Source organism: Rhodotorula graminis (assembly GCF_001329695.1).
Source record: "Rhodotorula graminis WP1 unplaced genomic scaffold RHOBAscaffold_20, whole genome shotgun sequence".
Lineage (NCBI taxonomy): Eukaryota > Fungi > Basidiomycota > Microbotryomycetes > Sporidiobolales > Sporidiobolaceae > Rhodotorula > Rhodotorula graminis.
In genome coordinates, this window is record NW_017264947.1 from 188,509 (window position 1) to 207,861 (window position 19,353).

The window sequence follows — 19,353 nt, forward strand, 5'->3', positions numbered from 1 at the left end:
TCGGGCAGACGGTGGATGTTGTTGTAGCACTACAACGTGTGGCCGATCGAGCAGCAGGACATCTGGTGGTTCTTGGGGTACACGCCCGGCTCCGGCAGCGGCGAGGTAGGTTCTTCCAGACCGTCGCCTTTGACTGAACCGGGGTCGGAACGAGGTCCCTCAGAGGGTGTCAGTCGCCGGTGCGATGATGACCTCGTGATAGCGGTCCCTGTCGACGAGCTCAGTGGGTGCGGGTGACTTGGCGCCATCTGTCGTTGGTGATGGAGTGCCAGCCATCCCTTCACTCCCAGCAACTGCCATCTCCTCGCCGCCATATGCGCCGAGCGTTAGTCCCCCCCCCCCCCCCCCCGCCCCGTCTCTCTCTCTCGGACCACGACCTGACCCGGACCCCGAACTTGCGCCTGACAGAACCCGTTCGACGAGATCGGTGCGTCCGCGCCGAGTCCCTCTCGCACACGCACGAGCTGACTCGGATCTACCCGCAGCTGTCGAGGAGGCCGTCCGGTTGCGCGAGAAGGCCAAGGAGGCCATCGAGAAGATCACGGTCGTCTCGATCGGCCCGGCCAAGGCGTCCGAGGTCCTGCGCACCGCCCTCGCCATGGGTGCCGACGACGCCATCCACGTCGAGACCAAGGAGGACGACGTCGTCGAGCCGCTCGCCGTCGCGCGCGCCCTCAAGGCCCTCGTCGGCCAGGAGTCGCCCGACCTCGTCATCATGGGCAAGCAGGCCATCGACGACGACTCGAGCCAGGTCGGCGGCATGCTCGCCGGCATGCTCGGCTGGCCCCAGGCCAACTTTGCGAGCGAGGTCGACCTCGACACGGCCGCAAAGACGGTCACCGTCTCGCGCGAGATTGACGGCGGCCTCGAGACGCTCAAGATGTCGCTCCCGGCCATCATCACGACCGACCTGCGCCTCAACCAGCCCCGCTACGCGAGCCTGCCCAACATCATGAAGGTGCGCCCTCGCCCTCCCTCCTCGTCCTTCCCCTCTCGCCCGAGCGTCCTGCTGACCCACCCTCGCGCGCATCGCAGGCCAAGAAGAAGCCGCTCAAGAAGATGAAGCCCGAGGAGCTGCAGGCCGACTTTACGCCTCGCCTCGAGCAGGTCGACGTCAAGGCGCCTCCGCCTCGAAAGGGCGGCGCCAAGGTGCGTCCCTCCTCCTTTCCCTCTCCCTCTGCGGTTCTCGGCCAGGCGTTCTGACATTCTCGTGCGTCGCAGGTCGAGTCTGTCGACGAGGTCGTCGCCAAGCTCAAGGAGGCGGGCGTGCTGTAGACAGCTCTCGAAACCCTGCTAAATCCGACTCGAAGTGCACGTTCCCCTCGTCTCGCAAGCGCTGCTCGCCTGCGACAAGTTGCTCTCGCGACGTTGTCTAGAGCATGTGAGAGTGCGCGCGAGAGCACGATCGAGTTGCGAAAGCGACATCTCGTAGAAGGAGAGACGATCGAGAGATGCTTCCTGGTGACCGCCGACCGCTCGTCTCGTTCTCAGCTGCTCTTCTCGGTCGCTGTGCGAGTGCAGCAAAAGACGAGCAGGCCTCGTACCTGCTGTCTGAGGGCGCTGAACGTCGTCAGCAAAAATGCATTGGCCGGGAATCGAACCCGGGGCTAGGCAATTCAGCGGAAGCTGGCAATGCCCAATTTTGCCACTAAACCACCAATGCTTCGATTGTCGACTGAGCCAGATTGTACGTCCCAGTCGCACACGATGCTACTGTTTTCATCTCGCCCTCAGGCAGCCTCCTCCCGGCGCCGGTCTGCATCTCGCAAGGTCCCGGACGTTTCTGTAGTATCTCGCATGCTCGGGAGAGCTGCTGCGGGCGCTTGGCGGGCCGGAACGTCGAGACGACGCACAGTCCGCTCCTGCCTCTTCTCTCGCGACGACTCTGCGGGCCTCTCTTGCCGAGGGCTGCTCGGTCATTCTCTCAGCAAGAGAGGCTCAAGCATGCCGCACGCCGACGCTGAGAGCGTCCTTGAGTGAGCCGATCGTGCGTTGCTCTCGACGCACAGACCCTCTCTGGCTCGACGCTCCTCTTCCTCGGCCGCGCTCTCACTCCTTGCCGGTCACTCGTCGCTCTCGTTGGTGCACGTCGAGACGCTGCACAGGAGAGGGCATGTACTGCGAGTCGCTCGATACAACAAGCTACGGCGGGCGGGCGAACAGGCGGGACAGGCGCTCGAGGACAGGGATAGGGCACACACACAGGGAACGACGAGAGAGAGGGGGAGAGGGAGGGGGCGACGACTAGTGCGGGATGGCGAGGGGCGGGATGATAGGGATGTCCTGCACCCACGCGTCGGCGAGCACCTCGTCGATCGTGGCGCGGCCCTTGGGGTCCGGGTTGAGCATGCGGCGGATGACGCTGCGACACTCGCGCGGCACGATGTTGCTCAACGGCGGCGGCGTCGACGACGACGTGCGGTAGATCTGCTGGTACGGGCCGAACGACATGTCGTCGCGCTTGGCGACCCGCCACGGGAGCTCGCCGAACGTGCAGCAGTAGAAGACGATGGCGACGGCCCACACGTCGACGAGGCGAGCATCGTACTCTGTTGGCGAGGCCCGAGGACGAGTCAGTTCGAGGCGAGAGGAGAGGAAAAGAAAAGAGAGAGAAAGGGAAGGGGACGGACCCTTCTGCTCAAACTGCTCGGGCGCGATGTACGGCTCCGAGCCGCACAGGCCCTTGCTCAGGTGCGTCGTGCGCTCCCAGCACATGCGGAACACGTCCGACACGCCAAAGTCGGTGATCTTGACGTGCCCTTTGGCGTCGAGGAGCAGGTTCTCGGGCTTGATGTCGCGGTGGGCGACGCCCATCGAGTGCAGGTACGCGACGCCGCTCAGGATCTGCTTGAAGTAACTGTTGATCTCGGCGGGCCCGAGGTCGCCCTTCTTGATGACGGCGTACAGGTCGCCGCCCGGGCAGTACTCCATGACCTCGCACCAGTGCTGCTGCTCGTCCTGGACCAGGTCGACCGTCTCGACGACGTTGTGGCTGCGGCACGAGGGGAGGAGAGTGAGCTCGGGGACGCGAGAGAAGAGAGAGAGGGAGAGGGAGGACGCACTGGTGCAGGGTCGACGAGATGCAGAACTCGCTCGTGAGCTTCTTGACGTACTCCTTCTCGGTCTCGTTCTTGCGGCGCTTGCGGAACTCCTGCAGGATCGAGGACGAGGGTCAGTACCGCACGAGGGGGAGAAGGAGGAGAGAGAGAGAGAGAGAGAGAGAGAGAGGGCGGGCGCACCTTGACGGCGTACAGCTTCTCGGTGCTGCGGTCCCACTTGTGCGCGAGGCGGACGACGGCCGTGGCGCCCTTGCCGACAATGACCTTGTCGCACACGCCGTACTTCTTGGTGAGGCTCGCGTTGCTCTGCCCGCCGCGGCTGCGCTCGGACCCGCCGTACTGGCTCTTGTTGGCGCCCTCGCCGTCGGACCGCCCGTCGTCGCTGCGCCGGCTTGTGACGCTCGTCTTGCGCTGCACCTTGATGCGCATAAAGTCCATGACGCCGCCGCCCTCCTTGTCCTTGTGGCCGTGGCCGTGCGGCGCCGCCGCCGGCGCGTCGTGCTCGCCCTTGGACTCGCTGCGCGCGCGCCCCTGCTGGCTCGGCGTGCGCTGCCGCGAGGCGGACCGGGCCCGGGCGCTCTCGCGCTCGGCCTCCTTGCGCGCCTCCTTGTCGCGCTTCTCGCGGTCCTTGCGCTCGGCCTTCTCGCGCTTCTCGCGCTCCTTGTCCTCGCGCTTCTTGTCGGCGCCGGGCCCGCCGCTCGGTCGTCGCGCGAGGAGCGCCCCGCCGCCGCCGCCGCCGTTGACGCCGCCGCCCGACGACGAGCCGGGCGCGCCGCCGTCGGTGCTCGAGCCGGCCGAGCGCTCCATGGCCTCGCCGCCGCCGTGGGCCGAGTGGGCGAGCGAGACCGAGCTCGAGTTCTTGTCGCCAAAGAGCTTGCCGAACACGCTCTTCTTCTGGTGCGGCGGCGGCTCGAGCGACGGGCGCTTGGGCGCAGGAGGAGCGGCCGAGCCCGACGTGGCGCTCGCCGTGCTCGCGCCGCTGGCGTCCCTCCTCGGGACGGGCGCCGGCGTGCCGGCGCGCGTGTCGCCCGGCGTCGCGACCGTGCTGCTGCCGGCGCCGGGCGTCGCGGGCGTCGTCGCGGGCGGGGGCGGGGGCGGGCCGGGCTGCGGGAGCGAGCCGAGCGCCTTGGCGCCGGGGAGGACGCCCTCGCGGAGGGCCTGCTGGCCCGCCGAGGTGCGCGCGAGGACCGACTCGGCGGCCGTGACGAGGCCCGACGGGGCGTGCGGCGCGGGCGCACCGGCGCCGGCTGACGAGGCGTCGGTGGGCGCACCCGCACCGCCGGCCGAGGTGCGCTCCGAGAGGGGCGGCGAGGGCGTCGGCGCGAGCGAGAGGTTGCCGAGCTCGCGCGCGGGCGAGTCGAGCGCGAGGGCCGGGTTGCGCACGAACGGGCCCGAGAAAGCGCCCGAGAACTCGGACGGGGTGGGCGGGATGGACGGGTTGGCGTAGTGGGACGAGAGGGCGGGCGTGTTGGGCACGGTCGAGGGCGTGTTGGCGCCGGTCGACAACGACGGGGCCGAGACGGACACGGCGACGGACGAGGTGGTCGAGTCCTGGCGGGTCATCGAGGGCGCAGCGGCCGGCGGGGCGAGGACGGCACGGTGGGTGTTATCCGGCGCCTCGGAGGGCGAGCTGGCGGGTTCTGGTTGGGCGTCGGGTTGCGGGGACGCGTCGGACGACATGGTGCGCGACGAGGGAGGTAGTCGGGACTGGGTGAAGGGCGAGGATGGTGGTGGTGGTCGAGGTGATGACGAGAGGTCGGGTAAGCCGGCTCGGAGAGTGCTCAGGCGCGAGTGGCGGGGAGGGTTCGAGAGGGCGCGTCCGAGTGGAGGACGAGGGTCGGCTAGGTCGAGAGGTCGGCGGTGTCCTTGTTGGTGACTCGATTGCGGTGGTGGGAGGAGAGCTGGAGGCTGCAGACACCGAGCAACCGAGGCGGGGGCGAGTCGGTCAGCAACTCGCTCGCTCGTCCGAGTCCGACAACGCTGCACAGCCCACCGCGCCACTCGTCCGTCCTGCAACTCGAGAGTCCCGCCACCCGCTGCGCCCTCGCTCGAGCACCCACCCTCGCCGAGAGCGACACGCAGCCGTGACCCCGCTCTTCCCGGACGTCAGCCGTCGGGCGGCCGGTCCCTCGTCGCTCGACGCCGCCCGCCCCACGCTCCAGTGCCCGCCTGCTGCCCTCGTCGTCCCACGCACAGCCACCCGAGAGCGACCGTGCCCACCCGCGAGGCGGACGCGAGCCAGAAAAGGCGTCCAGCTCAAGCAGCCGCGAGGCGCGCACAGGGAGGGGGACCGCGAGAGAGAGAGAGAGAGAGAGCGAGGGGGAGGGGGCGGACCTGGTGCGCGTCCTGGACTCGAGGGGACCTTGAGCGTGCGGGTCGAGGGTCGAGTGGTGTGTCGAGAGCGACGAGGCGGCGAGCGCGACGATGAGAGGCTGAGTGAGGCGGCGAGGGGTTTCTGCCACGCAACCTGGCAGGCCTGCGCTCGGGGCTGACGGTCGACAGTCGACTGGCGAGTAGTCTGCCGCACAACCTGGGCACGCACAGCGACGTCGGAACGCGACACAGCTGGCCAACGCGAGTTGGCCACTCTCGAGGCGGCCAAGTCGGCCTTGCCTTTTCCTCAGCGGTCGCCCGTCCCTGGTCCACCTCTCGCGAGCCTCGTTTCTCGATGTGCTCTCTCTCTCTCTCGTGACGGACAGACGACCATGCCCAGCGCACAAGGCTCCGATTCCACGCAAACAGACAACCGCGGGCGAGGCGAGAGTCGTTTAGATGAAGCCGATCTGCAAAACACGCACGCACCCCTCGTCAGTTGGCGAGTCCTGCTGCGACGACGTCCACGACGAGAGAAAGAGACGAGAGACGCACCTTGTTGGCAATGTCGAGCGCATCGACGTCCGCCTCCAGGCGAACAAACGCCTTCTTCCGGCCGTCGGGGCTGCAAGTGGGGCGCGCGAGGCGTTAGTCTGACGACGTTCGACACGAGATCACCGACAGCCGCAGCTCGGCCGTCGAGTCCTCGACGCACCGGATCAGGGTGTTGATCTTGAGCGCCTTGACGTCGTACAGCTTCTTGACCGCCTCCTTGATCTGGCGCTTGTTCGACTTGACGTCGACGATGAAGACGAGCGTGTTGTGCTCCTCGATCTTCTTCATGGCCGACTCGGTGTTGAGCGGGTGCACGATCGTGCGGTACGCGTCCATGCGCGGCAGCGACGCGACCGCCTTGCGCTGGTACTTGGGCGCACGGGGGAGGGCGAGGGTCTTGGGGCTGCGAGGCGACGGCGCATCGTGTGCGGCAGTTCAGGTGCAGGCGGGTGGGCGCAGTCGCGGGGCGAGCGGGCCGGCGAGCGAGGGGAGGCGGTGCGAGAGCAGGGTCGGGTCGAGGCGAGGTCGCGGCGACGGCGGCAGTCGAGGGCGGGCGTGCGAGTGTCGCACAGGTGCGAGGACGAGTCGTGTGGGCGGTTCGAGTCGGGCGCAAGGGGAGTGGCAGGGAGAGAGGGACGAGAGGCAACACAGTCAGCTCGTGCCACTGGACGGCGACGACGGCTCGCGCGACCGCTCTCGGCTCGCGACCGGCAAGAGGGACCGAGGGGACGCACCGGTGGAAGGTGACCGAGTGGCGGACCTTCTTGAGGGCCGTCGCCTGGGTGCCCTTGAGGGCAGCCTTCTTGGCCGCCTGCGGACGGAGGAGCAGCACGACGGCGTCAGTACGCGCGAGTCCACCGTGCCCGCCTGCCCCGCCAAACCCTCTCTGACTGCTCCTAACCCTCCAAGCTGAACCGAGCCACCCTCGGGCCGTTCCACCGCGACGAGTCCCTCCGGCGAGGCGAGGGGAGCGCGAGGCGCACCTTGGCCTTGACGTCCTGCGGCTTAGCGGCAGCTGTTGGGCGGGTCGCGGTGGTCATGGTGGCGGATTTGGCGGGTTGGCGAGGTCGGTGGCGCACACGGGGGAGCGGCGCGAGGTGCAGGGGGTCGAGGTCGAGGGGTCGAGGCGAGAAAATGGAGGCGAGGCGGGGGAGGCGACGGCGGCGAGGTGTCGGCGAGAGGGGGGCAGGGCGAGTCAGCGGGTTGGGCTTGCGATGGAGGTGGGTGGGACGCACCCTTTCCGGTCGACATGATAGCTGCGCGGGAGATCGAGAAGGAAGTCCGGAGGGAGAGCGACGAGCTCGTCGCGCGAGGACCACAGGCGCCAACTCGCCTCGCAGTACTCGCCTCGCACAGCTCCCCTCTCGCCGTTCATGGCCTGTAGTGTAGCCGTGTGTCTTCCCAGACTGCCCCTGCGAGTACCCTCGGCCTCGTCCCGAACGCACACGGGCGACGTGAGCCGTCACTATCCCCCGACCTTCATCGAGCTGCAGTTCGGCTCGCTCGTCTCACAGGCCAGCTGGCCTGCTTCTGAGCCCCAGACCCAGCTCCTACTCGACATGCGCTGCTACCAAGCTGGCTCGAGCGGATCTCTGCGGCCGCGAGCGGGTGAGTCCGCTCGTCTCCTCTCCCTCTCCTCCCTCTCCTCCTCGACCGGCACGCTCACCCACGCACTCGCGCAGAACTCGATGGCTTCAGCTTCAGCCTCGAGCTACGAGGGCCGACGTCTCGCAGCCTGCCCTGCTGCTGCTGCTGCTGCCGAGGGCGGCCGGCCTTCCCTTCCCTCGCGCGAGGCGACCGGCCTCGCCGTCGTCCTGTCGCGCCTCCTCCGCTGTCGAGGGCTACCTGCGCCGAGTTCCGGGCTCTGAAGGAGCACGACATCGAGCTTGTAGCGCCGCGACTGTGCTCGTGCCCCAGCCTGTGCGCTCGAGACGATGCTCGCGCATCCGCGGTCGCCCACCAGCTGCATCCGCCCCTCGCTGCGCCGCCGTCGTCTCGTGCGCGCTCGAGAGGGACCCCACCTGCCTATCCGTCCGTCACCGAGCAGGAGCTCTCCCTTTCTCACGCTCAGAGGCGCGCGCCCGCCCTTCTTGGGAGGTTCGGCCTCCACCTCGAGCGTCACTCTCCGGCCGAGAGTCAAGGGCCCGACGATGGAGCCGCGTTTAGCTCTCTGGTGCGGCCGCGCGATGCACTCGACCTCTCTAGCCCCCCACGTCGGCTTGCGCTCGACCCTGACGCGCTCTTCCTCCTCTCCCTCTCCTCGACTCGAAACAGCATCCACCGCCATGGGCATCGACGAGAAGCCCCGACGCTCCCTCTCACACGCCTCCGACACAGTCGTCGGCGAGGCTACCGACATCAAGAAGCAGAAGGAGGTCGATGCGCTCCTCAGCAACCCGCTCGCGTGCGTCGTCCTCCTTTCCCTCTCGGCGTCGCTCCCTCGCCGCATCTCTGACCGCCCTCTTCCGTCAACAGGGGAAAGACGGACGAGCAGCTGCGCCATGACGTCGACGAGTGGGTCAAGCGCACCGGCCTCGAGGACGAGCGCGAGCTCCTGTTCAAGGCGGCGCTCGTCGGCCGCGACCGCGACAACTTCGAGCAGCTGTCGGGCCTCACCGAGGAGGACAAGGACGTCTTGCGCAACGAGAAGGTGCGTCTCCCGCTCTCGTATCGTCCTCGACGAGTCGCTCACGCGCCTCGGACTCTCGCAGCTTCATCCCTACCGCCAGCCCAAGACGCTCTACTGGACGGTCTTCATGTGCTCGATGGCTGCTGTCGTTCAAGGCATGGACGAGACGGTAATCAATGGCGCAAACCTGTTTTACCCGGAGCAGTTTGGCATCGGCAGCGACTCGACCCGTGACACCCTCCTCCTCGGCCTCACGGCTTCGGCGCCCTACCTCTGCTCGGCCGTCTTCTCCTGCTGGCTCACGTGCGTCTAATCTTTCCTCTCCAACCCCCCTCTTCCCTCGGCGGCGTGCCTCGTCAGCCGGGTCTGCGCCCTGCCGAGCCTGTCCCTGACCCTCCTCCTCTCCTCGCGGCACAGGTACCCGCTCAACAAGTACTTCGGCCGTCGCGGCGCCATCTTCATCTCGACTCTGTGCGCCGGCCTCGGCTGCATCTGGGTACGTCCCTAGTCTCGCGCTCGTTCCGCGCTCGCGCGTGCACGGACGTGTCCCTCGAGCCAGAACTGACCCCTCGCTCTCGCGCAGGGTGCGGTCACCGACACCTGGTGGCACCTCTTCATCTCGCGGTTGTTTCTCGGCATCGGCATCGGGCCAAAGAGCGCGACTGTTCCGGTCTTTGCGAGCGAGATTGCGCCGGCGAGGATTCGCGGCTTCCTCGCCATGCAGTGGCAGACCTGGACGGCTTTCGGTGCGTCCTGCCTCTCCTTCGTCACCCTCGTGCGACGTAGCGAGCGTTGGTCGCGCAGGAGCGCCATGTCGAGGCGCATCGTCGTCGCCTCGAGCACATATTCGTCCTCGCCGACTGACTCTCTCCCTTTTCTACAGGCATCTGCCTCGGCACGGTTTCGTCTCTCATCTTCCAGAACGTCCCCGACAAGCCCGGCATCACTGGCCTGAACTGGCGCCTCATGCTCGGCTCGTACGTCCTCCCCCTCGACCGGCCTGTGCGACTTGGGAAGGTCGACGCACTGACCTCGTCTTTCCTTCCCCTGCCCTCCCCTCGCTCGCGACACATACAGAGCCTGCCTCCCGGCCGTGTTCGTGTGTCTGCAGGTCTACTTCGTCCCCGAGTCGCCGCGCTGGCTCATCGGCAAGGGCCGACACCGCAAGGCGTTCGAGGCGCTCCTCAAGTTCCGCAGCACGCCGCTGCAGGCCGCCATCGACCTGTACTACACGAGCAAGTGCATCGAGGTCGAGGAGGAACTGGCTCGGAACCGCAGCCGCAGCCAGGTCGTCGAGATGATCAAGGTTCCTCGCATTCGCCGAGCCCTCCTCGCGTCGAGCATCGTCATGTGCGTCGCCCTCGCACGGCTCTCTCTCTCTCTCTCAGTCGTACTCTCGGAGCATGTAGAGCGGTCACGGCCGGCGAGGCTGCCTCGAGATCCTGGCTGACATCTCTTCCTCCCCACCTCCTCCATTCTCCTCCCTCCCCCTCTCCTCCATCCTCCTCCCTCGCCGCTGCAGGTTTATGCAACAGTTTTGCGGCATCAACGCCATAGCGTATTGGTCTAGCAACATATTCCTTAACGCTGGCCAGTCCCGGACCGTCGCACTCTTGGCGTCCTGCGGGTACGGCCTCATCAACTGGGTGTTCAGCTTCCCGGCGTTCATCACGATCGACGTCGCCGGTCGTCGAGCGCTGCTCCTCTTCACGCTGCCGTTCCTGTCGGTGCGTCCTCCTCTCTCGCCTCTCTTGCGCCCTCGCCTTTCTCTGACAGTCTCGGTCCATACAGCTCTTCATGTTCGTCGCCGGCGCCGGCTTCTACATTCCGTCAACCACGGGCCAGCTCGCCATGGTCACGACCGGTGCGTCCCTCAAAGCTGCGCCCCTCGGAGCGTCAGCTCGTCCCCTCCTCCTCTCGCTCTCGCGCCGCGTTCTGCGCTCTCTTGCGCCGCGTCCTGACTCTCCCCGTGTCACCCAGGCATCTACCTGTTCGCCGCCTTCTACGGGCCCGGCGCAGGGCCGGTTCCATTCACCTACAGCGCCGAGGTGTACCCGCTCCAAGTCCGCGAGCTCGGCATGGCCTGGGCGACGGCGCTCACCTGGTTCTTCAACTTCATCAACGCGCTCGTCTTCCCTCTGCAACTGCGCAAGTGGACGTCGTTCGGCGCGTTCGCCTGGTTCGGCGGGTGGAACGCCATCCTCTGGGTCCTCGTTCTCTGCTTCTGCCCCGAGACCAAGGGCTTTGTGAGTCTTCCTTTTTCTCTCCTCGTGCACTCTCTGCGCGCTCTCGACGTCGACGGGCCCCCCTAACGAACTCTCGCACGCCCTGCAGACCCTCGAGGAGCTCGACGACGTCTTCTCGATGAGCACGGCGCGCCAAGCCCGGTACGGCCTCGACTCGCCCGCGTACTGGTTCCGAAAGTACGTGCTGCGCCAGAAGGTGCACCGTGTCGCGCTCCAGCACTATCACCCGAGCGAGGAGAAGGACAAGGCCGAGGTGCAGCACCGCGAGCTGGCCTGAGCGAGGCGGCGGCGAGCGCGATTCTCGATTTGCAAAGCAGTACTCTCTCGTCTCTCGCGTCTCTCGCGTCTCCCAGAGAGTGCAAGGGCGAGGTACGGCGAGAGACAGCGTGTTTCAGGACAACATGCGACTGCGGCGAGGGCACGAAGGAAGGAGAGGGCGACGACGACGATCACGAGTTGGCGGCTGCGGGAGAGAAGAGGGTCAGTTCAGACTCGTCGGACAGGATAGAGGTACGAGGGGAAGAGGGGACGCACCCTGCTGCGCCTTGCCCTTGGTCTCCTGCGCCAGCCCTCCGGCCTCGCGGCTCGAGTCGCCCGTCGCCGCGCCAATGATGCGGTCAATCTTGCCGCCCACCCTGTCGGCCGTGCCCTCGGCGTACTCCTGGGTCTGCGCGAGCTTGTACTCGGCGTCGCCCTTGGCCGCCTGCTCCGAGCCGGCCTGCGCGAGCGACTCGGCGCCGACGACGTTGCCGATCGTCTCCTTGATCGAGCCGACGGCGTAGTCGTAGTTGCCGGTGGTCTGCGAAGACGTGGCGCAAGGCGGCGACCGTGTCGAGAGCGAGGGTGAAGGGCGGGCCGGAAGGAGGTGGGGGAGCAGGAGGAGGGGGAGGTGAGAGACGAAGGAGAGGGTTAGTGACGCCTCGGTAGAGGTGCAGAGAGAGCGCACGTACCTTGGAAGGCTCGGTCGTGTCGCTCATGGTGGTTCTGCAGGGTGGTTGAGGTGGGAGAAGCGTGAGAGGGCGGGCGGCCTGATGACGAGGGTCGACCGGCACCGCGGCCAACTGTCGACCCACTTTTGCGGTCGCCTCTGCGTCTGCGGCTAGCCGTTTGAGAGTCGACTCGAGCTCGTGAGCGGTTCTCGAGCGCAGCAAAGGCGAGAGGCGAGGTGGGCTCGCAAAGTCCGCGGACACGCGCCGAAGCTCGCGTGCACGGTCCACCACCGGGACAACAGCTCCGTCGCTACTCGACAGCAGTCGCGACGTAACAGCTCGGGATGTCCGCCTCTGCGCATGTCGAAGCGAGCGCGAGAAGAGGGCTCGTACCTCGTCCCCGACTCGTTCGTCGACGGCGCGACGGCGTCGTCGCGGATTCTGCTTGAATACAGCAGTGCTCGCCGCCTCACGCGCAGCGTTCAGACTAGACCGAGCGCCCTCGCTCGTCAGAAGACGCTCGCTCCGCCGAGCAGCGACGCCCGTCGCGCTTTGACCTGCGTTTCCGCTCGCTCGAGCGCTCGTGCTCGCCTCGGCCACTCCGAAGAGCGTGCTTCCCTGGGCGAGGACTCGGAAGAGCCTCGAAACTGCCCAGCAGATTGCGCCGCTCGGAAGGTCGACCTGCAACTCGACCTCGAGTCTTTCTCGAGCGCTTTCCGCTTCTTTCCCTCCTTCCCCTCACTCGCTTGCTCTCGCACTCGCCGACGCGAGCCCTTATACGACGTCCGCACACTCTCAAGCACCCATGTCGTCCACCGCGCACACAACCGAGGGCCAGACTGCCGCTGTGCGTCCCTCGTCTCACTCGCCTCTCTCGCCTCCTCACCTCGCTGACCCAGCCTACCGTCGACGCCTCGACGCACCTTGCCAGCAGGAGTACAGCACCACCAAGACCGGCCACCACCACTACCACGGCAAGAGCGACGCGAGGGCACCTCCTGTGCGTCACTTCGCCCCCTGTCTTTCTCTCGAGGGCGCCCTCGGACGAGCGCCTTCCCTCGCTTCGAGTGCAGAGCCTAGCCGACCCCTTCTATCCACACACAGCGTGTCGACTGCGTCGCGATGCACAAGGAGGACGCCCTCGCTGCGGCGGAAAAGGTGCGCTCGCCCGTCTTTTCTCTCTCTCTCGGCCCGACTCGTCTCCCTTGCACGACAGGCTGACCCTCTCTCCCCCGACTCGCAGCTCAAGCACGACGAAGTCCACCACTACGAGGGCCAGCCCGACGACCAACGCCTGAGGGCCGACAACATCCTCAAAGACGTGCGTCGCGCTCGTTCCTCTTACTCGGTCGTCCTCGTCTCGCCGTGCTGCGTCGGCTCGGTCGCCTCGAGCGCCGTCGACTCGACCCCTCGGGTGTGCCAGAAGCGGGAAAACCATCTACTGACCTTCCTTCCTTCGTCGTCGCCGCAGCCCAAGTCGCCCGCCGACGCCAAGCTCAACGCGCTCGACAGCTCCGAGGCCCTGCCGCACGGCGGCTACCTCAGGGGCGACCTGTGAGGAGCGGGTCGAGAGAGCTTGCGGCCGGCGAGGGGCGAAGGAGGGCGAGGGAGGATAGCAGCTTGTCGAGCACGAGGAGCGAGACGAGGGAGCGCTTGGACCCTGGAACGCAGCTTTGGGCTTCTCAGCGCGGTCGTCCTTCTCGTCGTCGCCCGTCACAGTGCACGAGAGACTGAGCCTGGAGCGAGCTTGAGCCAAGCTCGAGCAAAAGGAAGCCGCAGTCGAGGGAAGGTCCGAGCGGGCAGTTTACTCGGCACGACGAGCTCACGGGCGTTGCGGAGCGAGGTCGAAGCACTGCATACGACGAGTGGAAGGTGTCGCTCGAAAGGAGAGTCGCGAGCGAGAGGGCCAGGAATGGCGCACAGTCGTTGAGGAGAGGACGAGCGGACTGTGCGCCGCCTCGGCTTTCCGGCCCGCCGAGGGCCCGCAGCAGCTCTCCCGAGCATGTGAGAGACTACAGAAACGTGCTGGACCTTGCGAGACGCAGAGCGTGACCGGGAGGAGGCTGCCTGAGGGCGAGACGAAAACAATAGCAGCGCGTGCTACTCGGACGTTTAAACTGGTCGGGCCGACAATCGAAGCATTGGTGGTTTAGTGGCAAAATTGGGCATTGCCAGCTTCTCGCTGAATTGCCTAGCCCCGGGTTCGATTCCCGGCCAATGCATTTTTGCTGCTCTCGTTTGTGCGCCCAGGGGGCAAGTACGAGCCCTGCTCGTCTTTTCCTGCACTCGTACAGCGACAGAGAAGAGCAGCTGAGGACGAGACGTGCGGTCGGCGGTTGCCAGAAAGCGTCTCTCCGGACAGGTCCGAGCGGGCCATTCGGGCTCCTCGCTTCGTCCCGCACGGCTCGTCGAGCGCGTATCAGAGACTGGACGAGTGCTCTCCAACGCGCTCGAGCTTGTCCAGACGCCGCCTCTCTCGGACTCGGGCCGTCCTGCTCAAACTTGACGCAGCTCGCTCTCGCAACGACAAAGAGCACAACGGCGAGCGCAAGCGAGCAGCAGTGGGCACATGCGCGACAAGGTGATCGTATCGTAGTCGCATTGCACGGCGAGAGTGAGGAAAGGAGAGAAAGAGCGTGTGCGAAGGCAAGGGAAGTAGGGGGCGACGGAAGAGGGACAAGGAGGCCGACCGCGTCTCGCGATTGGTGCAGGAGGAGGTTGGTCGCTCGAAGAAGTCTGTGTACGCGAGGAAGAGGGCGGGTCAGGTCTGTGACTGGCGGGCGAGGGGAACAGAGAGGAGGAGGAGGACGCACAGCTCGCAAAGGCTGCGGCGAGACTCCTCTGCGGGCCGGCCAGACAGCTTTGCCCGAGTCGAGCACGACGAGACTGGCGATGCACGTATCGACGACGCTGTCGGCGGCTGGCGACTCGCTCTTGCGCGGCTGAACGAGCTCGCACTCGTCGGCGACCGACTAGCCATGCCGAGCCTGATCTGTGGGGCGAGGCGAACGATACCCGAGTCAGAGCCTGGCACGTCTGCGTGATCGGAAAGAGAGGAGAGGGACGAGGGGGAGAGCGACGTACCTGGAGCGCGCACAGGTCGTCGCGGGCATGGAGGTCGAACGAACGAGGGGGCCATAGTGAGCGCGCCTGCAACGCCACGGAAGGGCTCAGGGTTCAGACAAGTCTGCGAGGATATAGAGTCAGTCCGCCGGATTTCAGACGTTACAGAGAAGGGGGAGGGCGAGAGGACGCACCGGTACGACGGAGCGTGGGATGAAGCGACCACGAGGTCAACGGGGATTGCTCGAGGCCGCTCGCCGTTGCTGAGCCGAGCTCAGACGGTGCGAATTCCGATCTTGGTGCTGTCAGACGCCGTCCCTGAGGCGTGTGTGGCGAGTCGACTCATCAGTCGCGAGGTGAGAGGGTCGAGGAGACGATGACGACCTCGACTGGCGCAGCGCGGATGCCGGGAGCGAGTCACGGCGTACAAGGAAGCTGGCCTGGGCCATAGCGAGGCTCAGCCTAAGCTGGCAGCGTCGTCGACGAGGTACAAGTCGGATCTCTCGGGCTCGTCCAACTCTCTCCTCCACCGCTGCGCCTCGCTCGCCCCGCCCTGCTCGGCCAGCCGCCAGGTCCGCGCACTATGACGGCCAACTACACGGGCGGCGGTCTCGTCGGCCACAGGAAGGCCAAGCGGCGCGTGTGCGTCCTCCCACCCCCACGAGTCACCCTGACCCTCGAGCACACGTGTGCGCAGCCGCCAGGACGTCACGGACACACCTGCGTACACCGCCGTCGCCAAGCAGGCCTACCACGCCCGGCCCGGCCCGCTCCTCGCCCACCACTCGGCCGCGCACCATCTCGGCGCTCGCAGAAAGGGCCACCCGCTCGCGGCGCCGACGTTCGACTTTGCCTTCCTCCGCGACAAGCAGGACGACGGCGGCTTGAAGGCGGCGCCCTCGGCGAGCGGGACGAGGCGGGCAGGCGGCGAGTCGCGGTGGGGAGGGGGCGAGTCGAGGTGGACGACGACGGCGGCGCCGGCCACGGACAGTGCGTCCCTCCCTTCGCGTTCCGCCCCGATCATGTCACGGATGTCTCCTGACGACGCTTGGCGAGCCGCAACAGCGGCGGTCGGCTCCACCTTCCTGCGCCGACAGCTTCTCGCCGACCCCGACTGGGTCGGGCTGCAGTCGATCCCGCGCCCTCAGCCCGCGTTCCTCCCTTTCAGCAAACCCACACCTCCGACAACGTCGCAACCTCGCCTCCCTTCGCGACTGCCCGACCCGCACGCTTGGACCCGCCGCGACGAGGTCGCACCGACCATCCTGCGCGGCTCGTCGATCCTGCACGGCGACAACGACGACGTCTCGTCCGCCGGTCTCGCCGACCTGCCGCGGTCGACACCGCCTTCGTTCCTCCTGTCGCGGACGACGTCGCTCGACGCAGCATCGGCCGCAGCACGCTTTCGGACCGCGTCGCCCGTCGGGCCCAGGGCAACTCGACCGCAAGGCTCGCCCTCGCCTCCCCGCCAGCAGACGCCGTTCGTCTTCCACCACGACGATGCCGACGACTCGTTCGACCAGCACGCCATCGTCCAACAGCCGCAGAAGCCGCAGCACGGCCAAGACGAGCACGAGATGCTCTCCTTCTCCAGCTCGACGCACGACTCGGCCTTCGGCCCTCGACTTTCTGCGCAAGCCTACGCCGACCAGTACGCCGCACACGTCGACGACGACCAGCTCGGCGCTGCTGCGTCTGGTCTCGCATTGCCGTCGCCCATCCTCGCCCATTCGACCGCGCCCTCGCCCGCTCCGCCTCGCGACAGCCCGCAGCCCTACGGCCACCTCTCGCATCTGCACGACCCGTCGACGCTGCACCTCGCCGACTCGCTCGACTTCCCCCTGATCGACGACGGCGACGACGTCCTCGTCGTGCACGAGCGCATGGGCCTCGGGTGCGTCGGCCTCAGTCGCGCGCAGGCGGCCGAGCTCGTCGAGCGGGAGCTGGCGCTCAGAGGGGCGGGGGTCGGGGTGGTGCCTGAGTGGGCATGGGGCGACGGCGAGGTGAGCGAGGGCGAGGGGTGGGAGCAGGACGAGGGAGAGGGCGGGACGGGCGACGCGAGCGGGGAGGACTCGGCGGCGACGGACCCGCCGCGCGCGCTCGTCGGCGCCACCGCCGCCGCGCCGGTCGCCGCTTTCGACCGCGCGTCTCTCGGCGCCGTCGTTCCGACCATCGTCGTCCACCCGAGCTACGCCGCCGTCGTCCTCGACTCAACGCACCCCGACTCGCCGACGCCTCCCGTACCCGGTCGGTGGCGCAGCAGGCGGGACGGTCAGGAGACGGGCATGCTGTTCGCGATGGACGACCTGAGCGGCGTCATGGAGCCGTAGCGGCGGCGGAGCGAGGCGAGGAGGACGGCGAGGAGGAGCGAGCTTGCAACGAGGACACTTTTGCGTCGAGCGGCCGGCCCGTTTCTGCTTGTCGAGTACCCTGGGTTGAGAGCTGCAGTGCAGGACTGTCCTTGCCGCGCTCGAAAGGCCAGCCAGCAAGTTGCACCGCCTCGCTCGACTTGGGCGCGGCGCTCGCACGCGACTGTTTCTCGCTCTCGCTCTCGCTCTCGCGCTCGGTCGACCATGTCGTTCAGTCCACGACCACGGCCCGACACTGTGCACCTCGCCTTGTCGGACCCCGACCTGACCGACACGTACCGCGACGACCACTCGTCCAACGCCGCCTCGTCCCCGCGCGTGCGCCATCCTCGAGGCGACACCCCGCTCTCGCGCAGGTCCACCGCCACCAGCCCCGGTCGGTGGAGCGTCACGACGCGCAGCACGAGCGACCCGCACGACGACCGAGGCGCCGACGCCGACTTGCGCCAGCTGAGCAACCTCGACAAGCTCCTCGACTTGCTCGATGGCGACGACGACGGCGACGGCGACGGGCACGACGAGACGTGGGACTCGGCGCACCGCAACTTGAACCTGTCGCGCTCCATCGCCATGTCGACCCCGCCACCGCCGACAGCGAGCCAGCCGTCGACCTCGCGCCGCCCTCCTCCCGCCCCGTCCACCGTCCGCAAGCACGCCTCGTCCGCTCCTCGCCCCTCAGCTTCCTCCTCTCGACCCGCACCCTACCCATCCAGCGACACGGTCATCTCAGACACCGTCGCCTCGCCCCTCGCCCCTCCCTCGACCCGCTCCATCCGCCCTCCCCTCTCCGGCCGCGCACCCAGCGCCGTCGAGCTCCTTCAGCGCGCCAACGGCTTCAGCGCCTCGCGCGGCACCCTCGTCGGCGACGGCGGGCTCCCCGACTCGCCGAGCCCGAGACCGGGCAGCGTCGCCGCGCTGCGCAGGAGCGAGGCGGACCGCAGCAGCGCGAGCGCGCTCGACGCGAGCGGGCTCGTCAAGGGCAAGGAGCGCGCGTACGGCGACGACTCGGGACTCGAGAGGACGGGTGCGGCGGTCGATGGGTCGTACGAGGAGACGGTCGCGTCGGTCGACTCGATCACGCGCGTGGCAGAAGCGGTGCGCCCAACTTTCGCTTCTTCTTTCTCTCCCTCGTCTCTCCCGCGAGGCTCACTCTCCCTTACCCGTCGACTGAAGGCCCTCAAGGAGTTCGACACGATCGTCTCGCACCACTCGTCGCCCGGCCGGCCCGCCTCGCGCATGCGCAACATCCCCTCGCCGCCAGGGAGCGCGACCGCCTCGACCTTTGCCGACCCTGCCGCACACGCACCTCCTTCCTCCGCTCCGCCACTTCAGCAGCATCAGCAGGACTATGCTCGAGACGACGACTCGCATACGCAAGACGTCAACCTGCAGGTGCGCCCGCCGTTTGCCTCATGATCTCGCCCGAATTCTGATCCGGCTCTCTCGCCCGCAGCTCGTGCAAGAGCTCCGCGACGCGCAGGACTACATCGCCTACCTCCAGAACGAGCTGCACGCCATCACCGACGTCGTCAGCAGCTGCGCGAGGCGCCCGACCCGAGGTGCGTCGCTCGGGCCTCTTCTCTCATTCGCCCTCTCTAGCGGGTGCCCGACTCACGCTGCTCACCTGCGACAGCCCACACGTGAGCGACCAGTACTCGAGCGCGACACAGCAGCGGCACCGTCCGAGCGCGCAACTTTCGGAGCGAGAGCAGGTCGAGCAGACGGCGCAGGCCGCGTTCGAGGTCGTCAAGGTGCGTCCTTCCTCCCGCCTCGCCCCTCTTCTTCCACATCGAGTTCGTGTCCCTCATCAGTGTGAGAGTGCGCCTGACACGTTCCTCGCGCCCGCAGCACACTCTCGCCATGATCCCCTCGCTCCCGTCCTCCCTCTCCTCCCCCTCCTCGGCCGACCCTCCAACCTCGACCGGGCCCTCTCTCCTCTCGCTGCACCGCGCCCTCGCCTTCACGCGCTCGGTCGACCAGCTCGCGCACCGCGCGCGCGCCCCGAGGCGCGACGAGGACGTGTTTGGCGAGCACAACTTGACGAGCGTGCTCGGCGTCGTCGGCGAGTGGGCGGCGAGGGACGAGGCGAGAGGGGGGAGGTAGCCTTCTTGCGACGAGCATTGTCGTTCTCTCGAGAGATTTCTCTGTTGCTCTCGACCGTCGCGCGCTCGCGAGAGAGAGAGAAAGAGA

The 19,353-nt window shown here is 67.5% G+C and overlaps 8 protein-coding genes and 2 non-coding genes across 10 annotated transcripts in view; 6 read left to right on the plus strand and 4 right to left on the minus strand.

Annotated features, from left to right (window-relative positions):
• RHOBADRAFT_67046 (uncharacterized protein) overlaps positions 1–1,327 on the plus strand; it is a 2,485-nt gene extending 1,158 nt beyond the window's left edge. The window contains exons 3-6 of the mRNA XM_018419162.1: positions 409–427; positions 486–958; positions 1,036–1,149; positions 1,222–1,327. Of these exons, the coding sequence (XP_018267706.1) occupies positions 409–427; positions 486–958; positions 1,036–1,149; positions 1,222–1,275 (660 nt within the window). The 3' untranslated portion in view covers positions 1,276–1,327. The remainder of the gene's footprint in view (positions 1–408; positions 428–485; positions 959–1,035; positions 1,150–1,221) is intronic.
• Positions 1,328–1,580: 253 nt separating this feature from the next.
• On the minus strand, positions 1,581–1,663 carry RHOBADRAFT_t147. Its single transcript has one exon. It is a non-coding gene; the product is annotated as a tRNA-Gly (tRNA).
• Positions 1,664–2,107: 444 nt separating this feature from the next.
• Positions 2,108–3,488, minus strand: RHOBADRAFT_40247 (uncharacterized protein; the record flags this gene model as incomplete). Its single annotated transcript, XM_018413696.1, has 4 exons — positions 2,108–2,549; positions 2,631–2,992; positions 3,063–3,151; positions 3,240–3,488. The coding sequence occupies 4 exons, from the start codon at positions 3,486–3,488 to the stop codon at positions 2,245–2,247; spliced, it is 1,005 nt and encodes a 334-aa protein (XP_018267707.1). The 3' UTR covers positions 2,108–2,244.
• A 2,379-nt stretch (positions 3,489–5,867) lies between these two features.
• Positions 5,868–6,738, minus strand: RHOBADRAFT_19151 (uncharacterized protein; the record flags this gene model as incomplete). Its single annotated transcript, XM_018412470.1, has 3 exons — positions 5,868–5,997; positions 6,088–6,330; positions 6,662–6,738. Coding segments are annotated over 3 exons (450 nt in total), but the record flags the coding sequence as incomplete, so codon positions are not given.
• A 1,719-nt stretch (positions 6,739–8,457) lies between these two features.
• On the plus strand, positions 8,458–11,079 carry RHOBADRAFT_19192 (uncharacterized protein; the record flags this gene model as incomplete). Its single annotated transcript, XM_018412474.1, has 10 exons — positions 8,458–8,577; positions 8,639–8,859; positions 8,974–9,052; positions 9,140–9,302; positions 9,440–9,533; positions 9,634–9,906; positions 10,079–10,283; positions 10,348–10,420; positions 10,537–10,802; positions 10,891–11,079. Coding segments are annotated over 10 exons (1,683 nt in total), but the record flags the coding sequence as incomplete, so codon positions are not given.
• An 86-nt stretch (positions 11,080–11,165) lies between these two features.
• RHOBADRAFT_30844 (uncharacterized protein) lies at positions 11,166–11,788 on the minus strand. The gene is made up of 3 exons (XM_018412930.1): positions 11,753–11,788; positions 11,337–11,601; positions 11,166–11,265 (listed from the first exon to the last, which is right to left on the minus strand). The coding sequence occupies exons 1-3, from the start codon at positions 11,777–11,779 to the stop codon at positions 11,252–11,254; spliced, it is 306 nt and encodes a 101-aa protein (XP_018267710.1). The 5' UTR covers positions 11,780–11,788; the 3' UTR covers positions 11,166–11,251.
• A 748-nt stretch (positions 11,789–12,536) lies between these two features.
• On the plus strand, positions 12,537–13,289 carry RHOBADRAFT_47619 (uncharacterized protein; the record flags this gene model as incomplete). Its single annotated transcript, XM_018415017.1, has 5 exons — positions 12,537–12,578; positions 12,666–12,731; positions 12,836–12,889; positions 12,975–13,052; positions 13,203–13,289. 5 exons carry the CDS (start codon positions 12,537–12,539, stop codon positions 13,287–13,289), a joined length of 327 nt encoding a protein of 108 aa, XP_018267711.1.
• Positions 13,290–13,869: 580 nt separating this feature from the next.
• RHOBADRAFT_t145 lies at positions 13,870–13,953 on the plus strand. Its single transcript has one exon. It is a non-coding gene; the product is annotated as a tRNA-Gly (tRNA).
• A 1,424-nt stretch (positions 13,954–15,377) lies between these two features.
• Positions 15,378–17,192, plus strand: RHOBADRAFT_56496 (uncharacterized protein; the record flags this gene model as incomplete). The annotated part of the gene is made up of 3 exons (XM_018418372.1): positions 15,378–15,436; positions 15,492–15,784; positions 15,860–17,192. The coding sequence occupies 3 exons, from the start codon at positions 15,378–15,380 to the stop codon at positions 17,122–17,124; spliced, it is 1,617 nt and encodes a 538-aa protein (XP_018267712.1). The 3' UTR covers positions 17,125–17,192.
• Positions 17,193–17,367: 175 nt separating this feature from the next.
• RHOBADRAFT_56497 (uncharacterized protein) lies at positions 17,368–19,306 on the plus strand (the record flags this gene model as incomplete). The annotated part of the gene is made up of 5 exons (XM_018418373.1): positions 17,368–18,258; positions 18,337–18,555; positions 18,617–18,722; positions 18,797–18,914; positions 19,012–19,306. 4 exons carry the CDS (start codon positions 17,368–17,370, stop codon positions 18,805–18,807), a joined length of 1,227 nt encoding a protein of 408 aa, XP_018267713.1. The 3' UTR covers positions 18,808–18,914; positions 19,012–19,306.
• Positions 19,307–19,353: the final 47 nt, after the last annotated feature.